The sequence below is a fragment of the Staurois parvus genome, unplaced genomic scaffold (genome assembly GCF_062004578.1).
Source record: "Staurois parvus isolate SC_StPar_1 unplaced genomic scaffold, SC_StPar_1.0 ptg000031l, whole genome shotgun sequence".
Lineage (NCBI taxonomy): Eukaryota > Metazoa > Chordata > Amphibia > Anura > Ranidae > Staurois > Staurois parvus.
The window spans coordinates 17259813-17278205 of NW_028317827.1; the positions used below are offsets into that span (position 1 = coordinate 17259813).

At 39.0% G+C, this 18393-nt stretch overlaps 1 protein-coding gene across 2 annotated transcripts in view; it reads right to left on the minus strand.

Annotated features, from left to right (window-relative positions):
• Positions 1 to 18393, minus strand: part of LOC149470831 (bile salt export pump-like) — a 102727-nt gene that overhangs the window by 11774 nt on the left and 72560 nt on the right. For both annotated transcript variants that reach the window (XM_089660381.1, XM_089660389.1), the window contains exons 19-24: positions 14163 to 14267; positions 13333 to 13494; positions 11676 to 11879; positions 10424 to 10665; positions 5803 to 5959; positions 1475 to 1672 (exon numbers count right to left, since the gene is read on the minus strand). In XM_089660381.1, coding sequence (XP_089516507.1) covers positions 1475 to 1672; positions 5803 to 5959; positions 10424 to 10665; positions 11676 to 11879; positions 13333 to 13494; positions 14163 to 14267 — 1068 coding nt within the window. The remainder of the gene's footprint in view (positions 1 to 1474; positions 1673 to 5802; positions 5960 to 10423; positions 10666 to 11675; positions 11880 to 13332; positions 13495 to 14162; positions 14268 to 18393) is intronic.

An 18393-nucleotide genomic window follows, 5' to 3' on the forward strand; every position in this document is an offset into this window, starting at 1 on the left:
GGCAGGACCTAGTAATGATTCTCATGCCCACAGACAGCAGTGCACCACTGTACTCTTGAATATAAGACTGTTCTTGGGGAAACTAGCAAACAGCCGTGTTAAATACTTGGTCAGCAGACTCCTATTACTTTTCCTGGTCACATGGGGGTGTCTGCCTGATTTTTTCCCCTCCATCATTCAAATCTACTTTTAACTAATTAAAGACCAAGCCATCATTTGCACAGAAAAAATAACTGAATCTCACTTGGCTCAGACTAAAGCCTCTAACATACACATTGACCAATGCCTCCTGTTCAACACCTATGTTAGACAAAATTAGTCCAAGAAAGGGGTAGTATTTTACATACTTTAATTTATGCAATTATTATTTTTATACAGGACTCATAATGTGCCAACAGTTTGTACAGCACTTTGCAAAATAGTTATAACACATTTTATTCTTGATGAAGATTTTTTAATGTAAATGCTGCCTTTGCATATGCCAACATAAAAAGCAATCTTAGCATATGCTTTAATACTCCAGTGTATACACTTACCGGCTACTTTATTATGTACACCTGTTCAATTGCTTGGTAACACAAATTGCTAATCAGCCAATCACATGGCAGCAACTCGATGTGGCAAAGACGACTTTTTGAAGTTCAAACCGAGCATTAGAATGGGGAAGAAAGGGGATTTAAGTGACTTTGAACATGGCATGGTTGTTGGTGCCAGAAGGGCTGGTCTGAGTATTTAAAAAACAGCTGATCTACTGGGATTCTCATGCACAACCATCTCTAGGGTTTTCAGAGAATGGTTCCAACAAGAGAAAACATCCAGTGAGCGGCAGTTGTGTGGACAAAAATGCCTTGTTGATGTCAGAGGTCAGAGGAGAATGGGCAGACTGGTTTGAGATGATAGAAAGGCAACAGTAACTCAAATAACCACTCGTTACAACCAAGGTATGCAGAATACCATCTCTGAATGCACAGCACGTCAAACCTTGAAGCAGATGAGCTACAGCAGCAGATGATCACACTGGGTGCCACTGCTGTCAGCTAGAAACAGGAAACGGAGGCTACAATTCGCACAGGCTTGCAAAAATTGGAAAACAGAAGACTGGAAAAATGTTGCCTGGTCTGATGAGTCTCAAAATAAGCTGCAACATTCAGATGGTGGGGTCATAATTTGGTGTAAACAACGTGAAAGCATGGATCCATCCTGCCTTGTATCAACGGTTCATGGATGTACAGCCAACAAATCTTCAGCAACTGTCTGATGCTATCATGTCAGTATGGACCAAAATTTCCGAGGAATGTTTCCAACACCTTGTTGAATCTATGCCACGAAGAATTAAGACAGTTCGGAAGGCAAAAGGGTGTCCAACCCGGTATTAGCAAGGTGTACATAACAAAGTGGCCGGTGAGTGTATATAGTATTACAATAAACAGTATTAGGCAATGTATAGAATGTAAAGGATATGCAATATACCTACCACTTTCCCTTCATCTGGATCATAGAACCTCTCCAATAACTGGACACTCGTACTTTTTCCACATCCACTGCTTCCTACAAATGCAAGAGTCTGTCCAGACTTTACTCCGACTGAAAGACCCCTCAGGACCATGGTGACTGGACGACTGGGGTATGTGAATTTGCAGCCCACAAACTCAATGTCACCACGGAAATTGTCCTGTGTTGTTTGAATAAAACTTAAGTTAATTTTTTATGTTCATAAATGGTAATTGTCATGATTACTTGCAGCATAATAGTTATTAAAAAATACTACTGTTCTAAAATGCTGGCAAACTGTTTTTTTTTTTCTTGCACCTTTTGAGGCACTATAATAACAACATGAACGTAAAGTAGGATGGCTCACCATCTGATTGTCACACATAGTGATAGTGAATTTTTTATGCCTGAAACTGCGCATACATATTTACCTAATCTACAGAGCGTCAAATAATTCATGAACCATGATTGCTTGGCTTCCTAGATTATGTAATTCACTACAAATCATACAAATCCACATAGAGATATTCAGGAAAATTAGAAAATATATATTAATAAAATATCTAAAACCAAAACTTTTCTCAAACATCATGCATAATTGTAAAGGTAGATGTAGGACTGCAGGGTAAGTACGGCCACACAAAATCTCTTTCTTTTCTTTGCCAATTTGCTGGTCAAGGTTTGACATTTGGCAGTGAGTGGGTGAAGGACGTTGCAGAGAACAGGGAACTGATTGCACAGTCTAATTTAAACTGGCTATTTTTTGTAATTAAAGCAGAATGATGCTAAAAATAAAAAAAATTTAAATTCAAAAGGTAATGGGGGAGATTTTTGAAAACTGGAGCACTCAGAATCTGGTGCAGCTGTGTATGGTAGCCAATCTTCTAACTTTAGCTTGTTCAATTAAGCTTTGACAATAAAACCTGGAAGCTGATTGGTTTCTATACAGAGCTGCACCAGATTTTGCACTCTCCAGTTTTAGTAAATCCCCCCACAGTATTCCTGAATACAGCTAGTGGAGGTAATTTTGTTGGCGCTATATAAATCCTGTATAATAATAATAAAATAATAATAATTGAATTGGTCTTAACACCAGTCTTCTATATGCACATGCACGGGAGAAGAAGGAGTGACCTGCTGCAGTGCACAAATGGTTACAGTAAACATATTGACAGGAGGGAATAGCTGAATGAGTAGAGTGATGACTCGTCAGTGTGCTGCTGCTCCTTTACTGTCCAATCAGCAGGCTAAGGAATTTTTTTTAACAAACCCTGTTTATGCAGTATATGTCAAACGTCTGGCTGTGTCACAAAACTAAAGTACTGTATAAATTCTTCATCAGGTTGAATAACAATAGTTCAGTGTGTTACAACCATGGTTAGATTTCCATCACTGGATATTGTAGGCACAAAACCTTTGGTGGTCCTAAGCAGAAACTCTCTGCTAGGAACATCTATTTAATATAGAGCTTCTTCTGGTTCGGTTATTCCTTAGGCTATGCTGCCAAGCGATAATGTAATAAATAAGCTTATAAGATATGTCCCTATTTCTCCTGATGATGGCAACCAGTTATATGGCCAACGACTACACAGGAAAAGCTGCTTACTGTAAGTAATAGCCCAATGGAATGGAATATAGACAGTTTGTTACAATGTAACCAAGTGTCTCTAGCTACTCACTGCAGGAAAACTACAGCCAAAAGCTTTTACAGAGAGACCAAATAATATATAGGTCACATGTTGTCAGATGTCCTTTACCAGGAAAATGGGGCTTTTGGTACCAAGTGACTCTAAGCTCGTGGGAAACCAATAAAAATGTACATTATTCATGCTGAGCTTGCTTAGTACTGGGACAACAAATTTTAGAATTTTTTTTTTTTATTGTACTTTTACTTCTCCTTCACTGAATGACAAACTGAACAGAGCAACCATTAGCAGTTAGCTTACAAAGAATTTCCCCTTCCCTGGGGACTTTCTGAGCTAAATTGTAAACAACCTAATGATAGACTAAAAGCAGAAAAAAGATAAATTGTTCCCTTACTAACATGCCATAAACAGACAGCAATCTGCAGTCACGAATCTGATTTTTGTATATTTCTTTTCTGCAATTTCTCCTTTTCTTTAATGCTGTAACCAGGGTAAGATCTTGAGATTCAGGTCTTTCCCAACAAATGTTGCTGCTGGATAGCATGCCCAGATCTCACTTTCCTCCACTCCAGTTATTAAAAAATGCTTTGTCTTCTGCTGTCCTTCAGCTTGGTGTTTAGATAGTGAAAGTGCATCAGTTCTACCCCAGCATGGTGATTGGACAAAGAAAGAGCAACATCTTACCGATGAATTGATCTCTCTGCTTACTATCCTCGTGTCAGCAAGCTCCTAGGGTTAGATTTGTAGAACTGTATATTGCAGTCTGGTTGTCTCACGTAATTATTTATATTTCTATTAAACTCCTGTTTGTGTAGAGAATTACAGGAAGATACAAAGGTACCTATGGTACCTTTACATAACTGCAATAACCTATGGTACCTATACTACATGTTAAAAAGAAAATCACAACTAAAATGAAACTGGTTATTGCAGTTATGTATTCATTTAGCCATCAAAAAATGTATTGTCAATTGAGTCAGTGCAAGCATCAAACAGAATATGATTTGGTATAAAATTGTGATTTTATGGATGTATTGTGTATTTTATCCTGAGGTTGGATTTACTAGAACCTTCAAAGTCTCCTTTACCCTCTCCGTGCTTTTTACAATTCTATTTCTGGGGATGTGCGGCCGGGGCTTTCAGTTATACCCTCTTTTCTCTTTTGATAGGTCCAACAGCTGTATTAACTCTTCAGCACCGATAAATGTAGGGGTATGGGGGCGGAGAGCAGAGGATTGAAATTTTCCATTAAAATAGCAGCCACCAGCAAAAGGGCCACTATCCACTATTGTGCTGATTTAAAAAAATAAAGTTAGTTGTTAAAGTTTTTCTATTGCATTTTATGTTATGCTAACAGCTGAAAGAGTCCGCCTGTCTACATATTTGTCTGAAGTTTTATTGTTCTCTGATGAAGTTCATTGTATGTTGTCAGATGTTCTACAATAATTAAATGACTGAGCAATTAAAATTTCTTCATAACAACATGTTTTATCTCTTCCAGGTGGAAGTCACTTGAGGTTTTTAGAAATAAAGAGTTCTATAAGTGGCATTGTATAGTCAGTCATTCTATACCACTGTGAGCAATTACATTTGCCATCTATGAGTCAATGGAGAATTCAGAGTCTAAATGTGCATATTTATGGGCGATAATAGTCCGTCTTTTTATAGTTTGTTCAAGACATTACAGTGTAGAGGCTCTTTGGTAACATCTGTGCATAAAACGATGATCTGTGTTAGAAAGATCAATTTGACAGAAGGATATATATTTTCAGAACCGACTGCTGCAGAGATTTACATTTGGAAATGAAACATCACCAAATTACCATTATATGGCACTTCTTGCCTAAACTGTTTTCTTAGTACTGGGTCAAAGCCATTTGGTTGAAGTATCTACTGATTGCCTTTATCTTTGCAGTAATCCAGATCTTACACCTTTGCAGTTCACAGCATGAAACCTATCTTGTTACTATTTTTTCAGTTGTAGTCTGCCAACGCACTTTACAATGTGATTGCTCAATTTTCTTTAGATTTAGCCATAGCTACAGCATGACTAATTGGATATAAATTAAATGTTATGTTTAGGTAGGCCTACGAACTACACAATTGCTGGTAAATCTAAAGAAGAGTGTGCAGAGACTGTAAAATCAGATTGCAACACATGTGACCAGTTCAAGGCAGGTAGACAATCCTACATTGCAATGAAATGTCCTGTCACACCTAAAGAGATCTAGAGCAAAGCTTGAAATTTGGGTTTTGTTAATTTGGGTTTTAAAAGACTAATAATTGAAGTGGATATCAAGAAAAAATTACCGCTCCAATCCTGTTTCTTGCTGCAATTAAAATGGCAGTCATGAAGAATCTCAGGTTTCATGTGAGATTGAGGGACTGATTGGCTGCTTAGACAGAGGTAGCCAATCAATGCCTCTGCTTCACATAGAACCTACCCTAAAGCAGAAGTGAAAATGGCAGCCAGTTAGAATGGAAGGGGCCCATCTTGATAATATAGGAAGTATTTAGGGGACTGAACAGCATTGTGTTATTAACAGCAGATGCTTGTAGCCCAAAAGAGGGCTAATCACGTATCCCTCTGTGTTTACAGATCCAAATGTATTCTGCATTCAGGCAGTACTATGAAACAGAAGAGGTATTTTATCAGCTGTCTCACCCATTTATCCCCATCTGTGCTGTAAACGCTGGTCTTGGGAACACGATCCAAAAACTTGAAGAACTGAGCAGCAGCAGTTTTCGCCTTGGCATAATCCGGAGTGAAGGAGGAAGCTCTTCCCAGTGCAGTGCCACTTGTTACTATAGCTGCAATTACTCTGAAGGAGAAAGAGGGACTTCTCAGTGTATGTTTGGGGCATATTATTGGATTACAAAATCAAGCATATAATTTAAAACATTGATTAATAGGTATTAAAATCTGTATGCAGTGAAGGCAAAAAACGAAATATTTGTTCTTTCCATTAAAGCCCAACTCTGGGCAAATATAAAATTATCCCACTGCAAGGGTTAATTGCTTGTTTACTGTATGTTTAAGGGAACAATAAAACATATATATACTTACCCAATCCTCCGCTCCTCCCTATGGTTTCTGCTCCTCCATGCTTCATGGGGAAATATAATTCCTTATTAATGTGAATTTTAAACCTGTTTAAGGGTTCATATAAGGACATAAGTATTGCTTTACCTTAACTAACTTAATGCTGTAGGAATGCCATTACAAACTGACCAGGATGGTCAGTAAAAGGTAATACTGCTATTTAGAGTTTTGTAATTGGTATTTGCTACCCACTAGTAAAGTATATACTACAGCTAAAACTTGTAATAGTTGTTCCATCCCAAGACTGCTCAAACGCACGTGCCTGGTTCGTTCATCTGCCATGCTGTAAAGACATGGGGACCTTGACATCTATAGCTAAGTATTCTTGTTATGTTTTCTAATATTGTTACATTTGTTATATGTATCTGTGATTACTTAATTAAATGTTATACATATAAGTATTTGCGTGATCTCTCTTTGCACATCTCGAATAAAACCCCAGAAATATAAACTATCATGTAAGTGTGATAAAACAATGCTCTAGTGGGTCCATAGCCATGCTCTGGATGTGAGGATGCTGAGGGACAGTCCACCGCCAGGTTGCGGGAGAGCACTGCCTGGTAGGAGAGCAGAGAATCGTATAACTGTTCTTCTCTCCTCTGGACAAAAGAGCTATTAACCCTTACAGAGCTGGCTCAGCTCAATGCAGGGGATCATTTTTTTCTTCCTAGATTTGGGATTTAACACCTTCCTGCCTTAATGCACAGCCCTGTATAAACAAGTTACTGTGCTGACAGCGTGCTCCCTGCATGCTCCCAGCATGGTAGCAGATGGGGATCAGTAAACTCCCAATGCATACTCAAGATCAGGAGCTTTCTGGTCATGTGACCACATGACAGCCAATTGCAGTGGGCACATGACCCGAAGGACCATCTCTGCCTTCTGGTTTTTAGAACTCTTAAAGGGCCGAGAGGCAGTTGGAGGAAAGAGAGTTAAAGTAGAACTACTGTATAGGCAAAACCTTTTTTTTTTTCATTTTGGAGCAAAGAAGGGTTATAACCCCTGTCAGATTTTTTATTTTCCCTTTGTGTCCCATTGTGAAGATTTTCTTCTCTTCCTGTCCCATAACCAAACAGGAAGTGAGCAGAAATCCCTGCAAATTAAGGGAACTAGTGTCCCCACCGGAAGATTTCCCCTCTATTACTTTTCTGGGGACAACCCATAAATGAGGGATTTTCTTTTCCTTTCACTGTCAATGATAAACAGGATAAATAGAGAGAGGAATCCCCCTAAAGGTAGCAATAGAAACTGATAGGTGTTCTAATCCCTCTGCACTTTTTCCAAAACTCAAAAAAAGTTTTGTTTTTAGTCATACTTTAAATATTTTCCAACTCTGAAGCCTAAGGGAGGACTGATAAAGAGACCCCAATCTAGCCTAAGAAATAAAAGGTATTTTAAATGCAAGTCTATTGGGGAATCTCCTCTCTTGGGTGGCCCTCTGCAAATGCAGTTTATGAAAACAAAATACTGACTAACGCATTAAAGCAGACTAAGAAAATTGTATCCTTACACTGTGTGACTCGAGTCAGTTGTGAAAGATGTAATGATATATTGTACAGCTTCTCCTGTTAGGTCCACTTTCATCCATAACGTAATGGGCCCAATAAACTATACATGGCACAGTGTCCTGCTACATTTTTATTTGTGTGCACAGTGGCCCTAATACACAGGTACCTCTGTTTATAGGGTGTGTATTCCCCAATGACAGCACACATCCGGTGCTGTTACTGTGCAGGCAGTGATACAGCAAGCTATAGCAGCTCACAACCATGCCATCAGGAAGTAACCGCCAGGAGAGAGAATTGCAGGCAGCAGAGCAGCACAAAGCTGCCCCCTGCCTGCCCCCTCCGATGTCTGCCCAGCCATCCAGACAGAGGTAGGAAGAAGCTTATTTGAGGGAATTGGACCAATGTGCAGATTTGCACGTGGTTGGTTCAGGTGGAGATCAGCAGCTAATATTTGTGACACACTGTAGCACAGCTATTAGTTTATATGGTGCAGACATTCCTGTGACAAATCTCAACAAGTGACTTTTCAAATTCTGGCACACATCCTCTGCAACATACATGCACTATTTGTTTTTTTAGTGCTTGTCAAATGTGAATCACATGTGCACCAAAAGAATTCAGAAAAACAACAGTTTATTAGGCCCGTGTCTTTATGAAACAGCTGTAACTGTTCCTAGTCCCTGCCTCCTGATAACATCATCAATGTATTTCAGTAATCAGGAACAGGAGTGGACAGGGTTTGCTTTCAAATGCCCAATAAACTACTGTGAGGCTAGAAGAATGGAGGGTGCCGTGGCACTGTCATGTGCTGGAGTGCTCTGTTGCTTGATTGTAAAAATGTGTGCATTTCTGCCATTAAACTCCCACCCAGTGGGGGATCATTTTTACAATATGCTATAATAGAGGGATGTTGGCAGGTACTACAATACCACACACAATAATGGGTGCAGCTCCAAAGGAGCTTGTCTTGCCCGAATGGAGAGACAAGTAGAAGATAGGAGCGCACAGTGAAGTTACCTGATTCTATGACATCGAAACAGGCTTCAGCTTTTTCTCTGTCCAGACAACACCCCTCTAATGCGTTTCACCCACTCCTATGACTAAGCCCAGGAGTGGGTGAAATGCGTAAGCAGGGTGTGATCTGGACAGAGGGAAAGCTGAAGCCTGTTTTGACATCTTAGAATAGGGCAGCTTCAGTGTGCTCCCCTATCATCTACTTGTTGTCTCTCCTAATGAAGCCCTTAAAAACAGCCACATTTTAGGCTTTAAGCTTTAAAGTTCTCCCACTCCCAAAATCCTTATGGACCCCACTGGCAATAATTCATGCTCTAATGCTTGTGAACAAAAGCAAAACAGGGCGCACTCTTGCCATGCATTACCGTGGTGAGACACAAATTTATTTAAAAGCATATACATGCATACTCACAAACCAAAGGGGGATAAAAACAGAGAAGAAGAGTCCGTAATAACAGTCCAAAGTGACGGTAGACCCTTGTAAGTCTCCATAAAGTCTCCATACCTCACCAACGGTCTACCGTCACTTTGGACTGTTATTATGGACTCTTCTTCTCTGTTTTTATTCCCCTTTGGTTTGTGAGTATGCATGTATATGCTTTTAAATAAATTAGTGTCTCACCACAGTAATGCACGAAAAGAGTTCACCCTGTTTTGCTTTTGTTCACTAGTACCAAGATTTCCCGATCTTTCAAGGGCTGCACCTCAACGAATGGCAGTTACAGTTATCCTAGTCTGCATGAAGATTTGAGCGCTGGTTTTTTTTGTTTATTTGAATGCTCCAATGCTTACCTATTCAGATATCTTCAGAATAGTTACATGACTCTGCAGAGTTCTCTTAACCTCTTCTTTGGGTTAGATGATGCTTACTGATGCAGAGTGGCACTGAATCAAGGGTGCCATGGTGATGCCCTCTCAGAGGTTGGGGCCATGACACCCTGAACGTACAGTGTAGTCTCATTCTTCTTGTTTGAGTGACACAGGGCATTATTTGACCCGGAGGTCTGAGTATATCTTGTGACCAAGAAGAGGTTTTGCAAGGGGACAATTCCAGATTGCAGGTGAGTATCACAGCTAGAGTGTTTTAAAGAAGAAAAATTAAGCCTGACAGTGGGCTTTAAAGGAAAGCTTAAGTGAGAGAAAACCATACTCTTCAATTGTTGAACTCCTTTTGAATAATCACTGGTTGCCTGTAGCTTTAATACTTTGAGTCATGGAACAGTTACTGAAGCAAGAAACAAGGAAAGTTAGAATGAAGTAAAATCTTCAGCTCTGCATACTTTTCCCAGGTTAAAGATGAATGAACTGCTGAAGCAAGGTCACCAACATAACAGCCAGGAAACTAGCACTTTTAGAAAAAGACAGCAGGTTTCCTTGAAAAGATAGTTATCCCTTTGCATTCCTTGATTATTCAATTTTTAAATTAAATAATAAGTCTACTTGTGTCTCACCAAAAGAAGGCCAGACAGATCTAGGTAGCCCTAGGTTCTCAGAACAGGTTCCCATCAGCAGGTCAGCTGAACTATGTCAGTTTGACAGCCAATTCAGTTGGATTTCACTCCACTGGTGAAAAGTTTTCCCTTTTTGGCTTTAATTAAAACATGAAATATCAACAACATGACACACATGCTTTTTGGATTATCAGAATCAATATGTTGTACCTGAACACAAGGGAATAGTGTAAACCTTCTGTATTGACTAAAAATCCTCCAAATCTGAAAGATGCAGCATAAGCCATAAAGATGACACACTGAGCAAATCCGAAGCATACTCCATATACGTGAGATTTTTTCACTGCTGCCTTGTATGGCATAACCAGCTGCTCCTCATACTTCTCCACAAACATCCTCTCCTTTCCCAGTCCAGCAACTGTTCGAATATTACCGATTGCTTCACTGGAAACCTGAGGAGTGGCAGATTAAAAATAAATAATTTTATAATTATTTTGTGAGCAGGCTAATAAACTGAAATGGGAAGTGTTGATAATGGAATGACTTTTGACCTCTAGAATATCCTTTGATAAGCTTTTCTTACAAACAGCTTACATCACATTGCTTAAGTGCTTGGTGAAATGGATCATGTAAATTGGATTTCTTTTAATTGGTTTAAGCTGTTTATAGCCTGTAAATTCTGCACAAAACAGTTTCATCCATTTCTTACATCTCCTTTTTGCACAGTAAATAGAAAGCTGAATCATCTGTTGTCCAAACTGTATCATACAGGGTCTTCAGTGTCAAGATATGTCCACCAAAACTCCCTTTTTTCTTTCCTTTTTTTAAAATTGAGCTCAGTGCGTATGGTGCGAGAATAGAAAACAACGTGAACAAAAAATTACATGTTAACACACACACGCAAAAGTGCATTGGGATGTGTCATAGTCCCCTCCTGAAGGGGCAGGGCATACTTTGGTCCATCTAGCCGAAAGGCTTAGCAGACCCTGCTCCTTATGATCAGCCGAATCCACCCAAAAAGTACTGCGTGGAAGACTCTCCTGAAGAGAGACCACCCCAGGACAGGGAAGGAAGGAATCTGGCCACACATCCTCCCCCTAGATTTCAGGGTAGGTCCAAAGACCCACACCCTACCATCCATGAGTAAAGTAAAGCACACCTATAAAGTGCAGTGACAAAACACATGAAAAGTGAATAAACAAGAGAAATAAAAAATGGTGCCAATATGCAAGACAAAGGGTCCACTAAAACTCCCATATCCCACCCAACTGGCAAGACTAGTGAATAGTTAACATAGTTAAACCACATTGTTACATTTTCTAATAAATACACCCGAATGTGGAAAAAACATGTATTGGGGAGTCCAAGTAATAGAAAATTAGACCATCTAGGTGGTGTGCATTTCAAAGCCTAAATCTTATTCTTGGATGGGTACTACCTTCAATGGCCCCCATTTTTTTACCTTGCCAGCCTCTTCCAATGCGTCTTTGTCCTGATTGGCAAATCCTGTAAGCATTTTAGCTTGAAATACTCCAGACAATCCAATCAGGGGGAGAAAACAGAGGATAACCAGACTGAGTTTCCAGCTGAAGAGGAATGCAATGATGAGCGAAGCTACAATATTTGTCAGGGAAGTAACAATCATTCCAATCTGGGAGCCTGTCGCCTGGAATTAAAAATTTAGAATAACATTTTAAAATAAAAGGGTATTAAAAGAAAAAGGTTATGTAACTATCTTAAACCAGTGCATAAACATTAATACATTTGTCAGTGTTAATTCCTAAACCTTCTAAGGTAAGATTAAAAAGTCTTACAATTCCAGCACACTTGAACAGTGAATAACAATCAGATTCCCTATATTCCCATTTTAAATATGAACACACAGTAAAATATTACCCTCCTATTGGGAGCAGCTGTAGGTACAGCATGCATAGGTGTTATTAAAAAATGTAAAATTCAAAACATTTTATTTAATTTTGAAGATAGTACGAAAGGATTTTATTTTATTATTTTGCCATCTATGTGTCTCTTTTGAGGTGAGTTCCCTTCATTTCCTGTCATATAGGCACAACAGAAAGTGAGAGGAAAACGCTCAAAAGTAAAGAGGAATTCTGTCTCACTATCCCAGTCCTGGATAAATTTTGGGTTTTTCCTCAGTTATTGTCCTGTTCTGTCACCCCTAACAATAACACAGAAAGTGATAAAACCTGACAAGGGTTCTAATCTATCTATCCAAAAGGAAAAAGAAAACGTTCTGGGCTTAAATAAGCTTTAAGGCCAAATCCAACAAACTGTAAAAAAAAAACATTTAAAACATTTTAATGGCTCTATCATAATGCAACTTTGGGGTACAGTGCATGCCCCATATAACTGGTCCAGGGTGTTTTGTTTATGGCAACAGTATTACAGGCACAGTACTATAATACGAATGGTAGCATCTTTTAGAGAAGACTATTGACCTGTACAAATAAATGGCAGCGTAATAGTCAATGCCATGTTGTACAACATGACACATGAAAAAAAAAGATGTTAAAACAGTTATATTAAAAAACAACAAAAACTTTAGATGCAATTTTCATCTAAGGAGACAAATAAAAACAAGTTTACCAGACTTGGAATTATAGACTAGACTTATTGTACCAGCTCTTCAGACTACAACCTATTAACACATGTTCCTCAGTTATTGAGACAGAGAGAATTACTAATATGCAAATTTTCTCATCTCTTAAACTGAACAGGTAAAATAATTTGCTGTTTGAGCCAATTCTGTTGTGTTATCATTTGAAATATGTGAGAAACATGGTGTATATGTGCCCCACCCCCACAGAAGGCATGGGGACCATTTTAGCAGTAATTGTTTTTTTAAGCTTACAAAATTAGTAGTTGTTCTGAAATGACTTGCTGTAAGTATTTTGCTGTAAAGTGTTTAGCAGTGGTTGCTCTTTAGCACAGAAAGATGCCTCTCTACACCCCCCCCTTCCACCTCCAGAAAAATTATTCTTGCATCATATTCGTATATTTATAATTTATCTCATCAATAAGAGGAAATTTTGCTGGCTTATAATAATTTATTGTTTATTTTACCAGTATGCCCACAAAGTGCTGAAGGTGTGTCATACCCCTTGAACTTGAGATGCATCCGTGGCCAGTCTGGTGGTCAAAGCCCCGGGACTATTATTGGGATCATCAAACCATCCAATTTCTTGACCAAGCATCGACTGGAAACCAACTCTTCTCAACCTCCGAGTCAGGAGCTCTCCAGATTTAGCAAAGGCATAACCCTGAAAAAAAACCTGAGTTACTGTCTTTGGCTTTCATGTGATCCTCATGTTACTGCAGCCAAGCAATGCTAAAAAAGGTCATTTCAATTAAATGAGAAAGGGACAAGTGGATAACTGCTTGAAATAAAGTATCAGTAGACACTATCTCTGTGTTTTAAAATGTTCCATGGCCCATTGGTGAACCGAGGTCATTGAAACTTATCTGCCCAGAACAGGGGCGGACTGACAACTCATGGGGCCCCCGAGCAATAGGGGATCATGGGGCCCCTGTGTCCTTGCCCAAACTCAAAAAAGCCTATGAAAAAGGGGCATCTCATGGGGCCCCCTACTGACCCCGGGCCCTCAGGCAGTGCAAGGGAGCAGAAAATGAATACAGGATGATACACCTATTCTACAACATGCATGGGGGAAGGGGCACAGTTCTGCACCCTTGCCCTGGGCACTGGATGAACCTGTCCTGATACTAACTATAGTCATGCCCTTCAGCCTGACTGTGCTATCTGGCTGGTTTGTGTGGATCACAAGATTGACTGCACAGAATAACCAATCTTTTAACAGGTAAAATATTTTCCATTTTTTTAGCTGCTTGCCTAGAGTTCAGCTTTAAAATAAAATAACATTTTATATGTAGATGTACTGAGTATAGAAGAATCACGTTACAGACTTACCTGTAAGAACTGGGTGACAAATGAAACTGCTGCAATTATAACAAAAAAAAGACACATCCCATTTATCTGTTTTGTCTGTTCAGCTTTATCTGGCAGTGAAAATGTCTAAAATAGAGAGGAAAAAGAGGAAACCTCAGAATGTACAACATCTGTAGGGAGTAAACTGATCATATATGAAGACAAACTGTTCTTTTATAAGCAACTAATGAGTCCCAGAAAGTGAACACATCAGTTCCCAGACACTGATCACTCACATTTGACAGTGATCACTTGGCAGAGCAATGTTTGTCTCTGAGACCACCTATGCTGACAGAGATAAAGAAAGCAATGAATTTCAGCACATAGTGAAATCTTGATACCCGTGAGCCAAAAGTTAAATGTATTTGTGATTAGGTGAATTGAAATGCTTATTTATTGAGCTTAAGTTACCAGATTTTTACTTTAAAACCACACCCACAAAACCAACCCCCCATTTTGTAGCCACACCCACAAAAGCATGCACCCATTCTTACACAGCCAGAAACAATTGGTCACAGGCTTTTGGAAGAACAGACATAGCATTTATTGTAGAAAGACAAAATGCCTTGCGTGCCAAAAGAAATAGTTTGGAAAATTTAGAACACTGCTGCTGAAGCCGCCTGTGCGTAGGGGTGCCTACGACAGGAGCCGTCACTTTAACTGACGCTTGCGCAGTTTTGGAACAACCCTATGTACTACAAGATGTAGGCTGTGCTGCCTGGCTCCTGGTGGTGCCTGTTTCTCGGGTACAGGCTCTTCATAACGGGGTGTGACCCCAGGAAACGGAGACTGAGGGTGACCTTACTGTATATTAAACCATCTGGCAAAGTCATATATTTCTTTTGGGGACTATTGGTGAGGGATCTGTATGCCTCCCAAGGTCAGTTTAAGTAATTTCTCACTTTCATTGTTTTATTTTATTAATTATTTTATATAAAGGAGAAAAAACAGGAGCTGGAGTGAACAAACATTGAAAAGAATACTAAACAAAAGTTGACAAGAACAGAACTGGAACAGGAAGAAAGTCAGAAATCATGGCAGAAGACATAACTGCCGAAGCATCTAAAACACAACAGCCAGTGGTTGATTTAGCCCATCAGCCTCTACCTACAACTAAAATATCACTTTTTATCACTTACCTGATCCAGTAATTATACCCTTAACCATTATGTAAATATGGACTTAGAAATAAACCAATACTGTATATGTGATATACCCTTTGTCTATCAATTCACTGCAGCAACACTAACTGCTCTTTGTGGACATATTATTAATCTTCCATTCAAGAAATGTTCATATGAACCTTCAGGAAAAATGTTGAATAAAAGGAAAGTTTTGTAAGAGTAGATGTTGCATCAAAGTACAAATATAAAATAATGAAATAAATGTTCTGCTTGTGTTGGGACAGCTTTCCATAAACAGATTACCGGATTGTTTCTACACAGTGCCACTGCTGCCCTCTACTGTTCTTTATTTAAATACACTCATACCTACAGCTGTTTTTTGGGGGCATATTGTAAAAGTTATACCATATGAACAGCAGTTTAAATTTTATTGATTTATTTTTTTTTAATAATCTTTATTTAAAGATTTTTGCAATACAAAAAAATTGTATATTTTGATTAAGGGGTGTTTTGTAAAAGCTATGCCATATGAACATTTTTTAATTGTATTGATTTATTTTTTTTAAATAATATTTATTTACGGATTTTTGCAATACAAAAACAGAGTATAAACCTGTCACAGCTGTATGTAGTATGTAGCTCCAAATAAAAAGGACTTGGAGTGTCACATACAAAATGATTAACAGTTCACAACAATTCACGTTCCGTTTGGTGGTAGAAGAATAACAAAGATGTCTGTGGGATGGGCTAAAGTATCAAAAGACTATCAAATCCAAACATAGATGATCAGAAATGATGCAGTATTGCCACATCAATGTGAGCATTAATTGTATTGTATCCATCGTGGTTGATTTTCTAAAACTGTGCAAAAACTGGTGCAGCTGTGCATGGTAGCCACTCAATTTCTAACTTCAACTTCTTCCATTATAGTGTAACTATACTCACCTCCTATCCCAAGATACACTGTCCCAGAGCTCTGTGCCTGGCCGCTGACATCTTTGGGTGGACGACTTTTGGGTCCTGAAATCTAGCCACTGTCATTGGCTGGGCGGAGATTACATCACTCCCATGCATGCACAGGACTTCTGTCAAATTCGGCATTGCCTGTGCAGGTCACTGTACAGGGTGGGCAGGCAGGTAGGTAGCTTTAATGCAGAAGAGACAAAGCATATCCTTTCTACATTACAAATCCTGCCTGTCTGCCCATTTTTACTTAAAGTTCCACTTTAAGCTTTGACAATAAAACCTGGAAGCTGATTGGTTTCTATGCAGATCTGCACCAGGATTTGTACTCTCCACTTTTAGTAAATCAACCCCACTGTTCCCATGACAGATCCTGGCCATTAAGGGAGCACATGTGCTCTGCAGAGGAGGAAATACAGGTAACAATAAGGTTGATCTATAGATTAGCATCAGAAAGGATTTGTTGTGAGGTTTAGCAGGGTACAATGTGGGTCCCCAATGAGAAAACTCCACACACACAAACAATTATCATATTTACAAGTCAGAACAAGACTCATTAAGGTCCATATTTGACATTATCCCATAAAATAATGGCAGTCGCGTTGGCTAAGCATTCTCCTAAAGCTAATGTTATAAGTTGCAAAAAAGGTACAGTGTGGGGGAGGTTACAAGGGTGGGAGAAGGTGGATAAGGGAGGTGTGAAATTTTTAAAGACAGAAAGCCTCCAGTTTCTAGGTTGGATGACCATCAAAAATGCCTCCCCGGGGTATAATGTGAATGGCAGGGCTGGGTTGTTTTTCATCGATTCATCGTATATTGCATCCAGGAAGATCATATCTTGGTAAAGCCTTACAGTTTGTCTCTACAGGTGGCGGTCCAGTCCTCCACATCCAAAACGTGTGCTACTCACTTAATCCAATCAGCTTGAATTTTATTTTAATTTTATTAACACTGACCTTTTTATTTCAAGCTGTAGCAGCTTGTATCTTCTAAAAATGCCAAAAGAATTAAAGTGCTACAACATTTACTAATAAAACACCCCTCAGAATCTTATGTTCTGCTAGTGAATTGCAAAGGCTGTAGTAATGTTTTTTATTGCAACACTGGGGTTGAGTTACTAACGCTGGACAGTGCAAAATCTGGGGCAGCTGTGCATGGCAGCTAGTCAGCTTTTAACTTCAGCTTGTTCAATTAGGCTTTGACAATAAAACCTGGAAACTGACTGATTTCTCTGCAGAGCTGCACCAGATTTTGCACTCTCCAGTTTTAGTGAATCAACCTCACTGAGACTGATCAGGTGGTGGTAATGACTGTAGACCTTCTCATTTGGGCTCCAGTTTAGTTAAAAGTGCTGGCAAGGCATCAGTGTCATACAAGAAGCACGTTTGCTAAAACGCTTGCAGTGTGTAAACTATGTCTGGGGAGAGTTTTTTGGCTTTTCAACAAAACTGGAGCTTGACTTTTTTTTGGAAAACCATTATTGAAAGAATTATGTAGGCTGCACTGATGTTTTTTCCTGTTGAAAATTTTAGTTTTCTGATTGTCTAATGATCCAATGTCTTCCACACTTTCTAACAATCACATGGAGTGAATATGCAGTTTAGGAGTTCTGAGGAGGTAATTTACTCATGAACCATTGAAGCCAAAAAGATCAGCATAACAACCAAACAACTAAGATGTTTTGGTAACTCCAGTCCCTGTCCCTCAGAACAGGTTTCCTTTACAGAAAAGCTGGAAAATTGCAAGATATTTTGTTGGCACTATATGATGATTCCATGAAAATTTTTCCAAATTCCTTCTCATGACTTTTGTAAAGGCAGACTGGACCCATTTTCATTCCCTCAAGGCAGTTCAGGCCTGAAATTTTGCTAAGTGCTAGAATGTCATAACCAAGTTGGACTGAACTAGTGCACAAAGTTCAGCTACTATTATGTAACAGAATATTTCCTTAAGCTGCTCTGGGTAAATGTTGCTTTCAGTATGAAGCAGTGTAGAAGATGAGCAGAAAATCGTTTTTCTAGGCTTCATTTCCCTAGTAGATTTTCTTCCACAGAAAGTACAAATAAAAATGTTAACTGATCGTAAACTAATGACCTTCTTTTCCTTCTGCTAAAAAAAATTGAAAA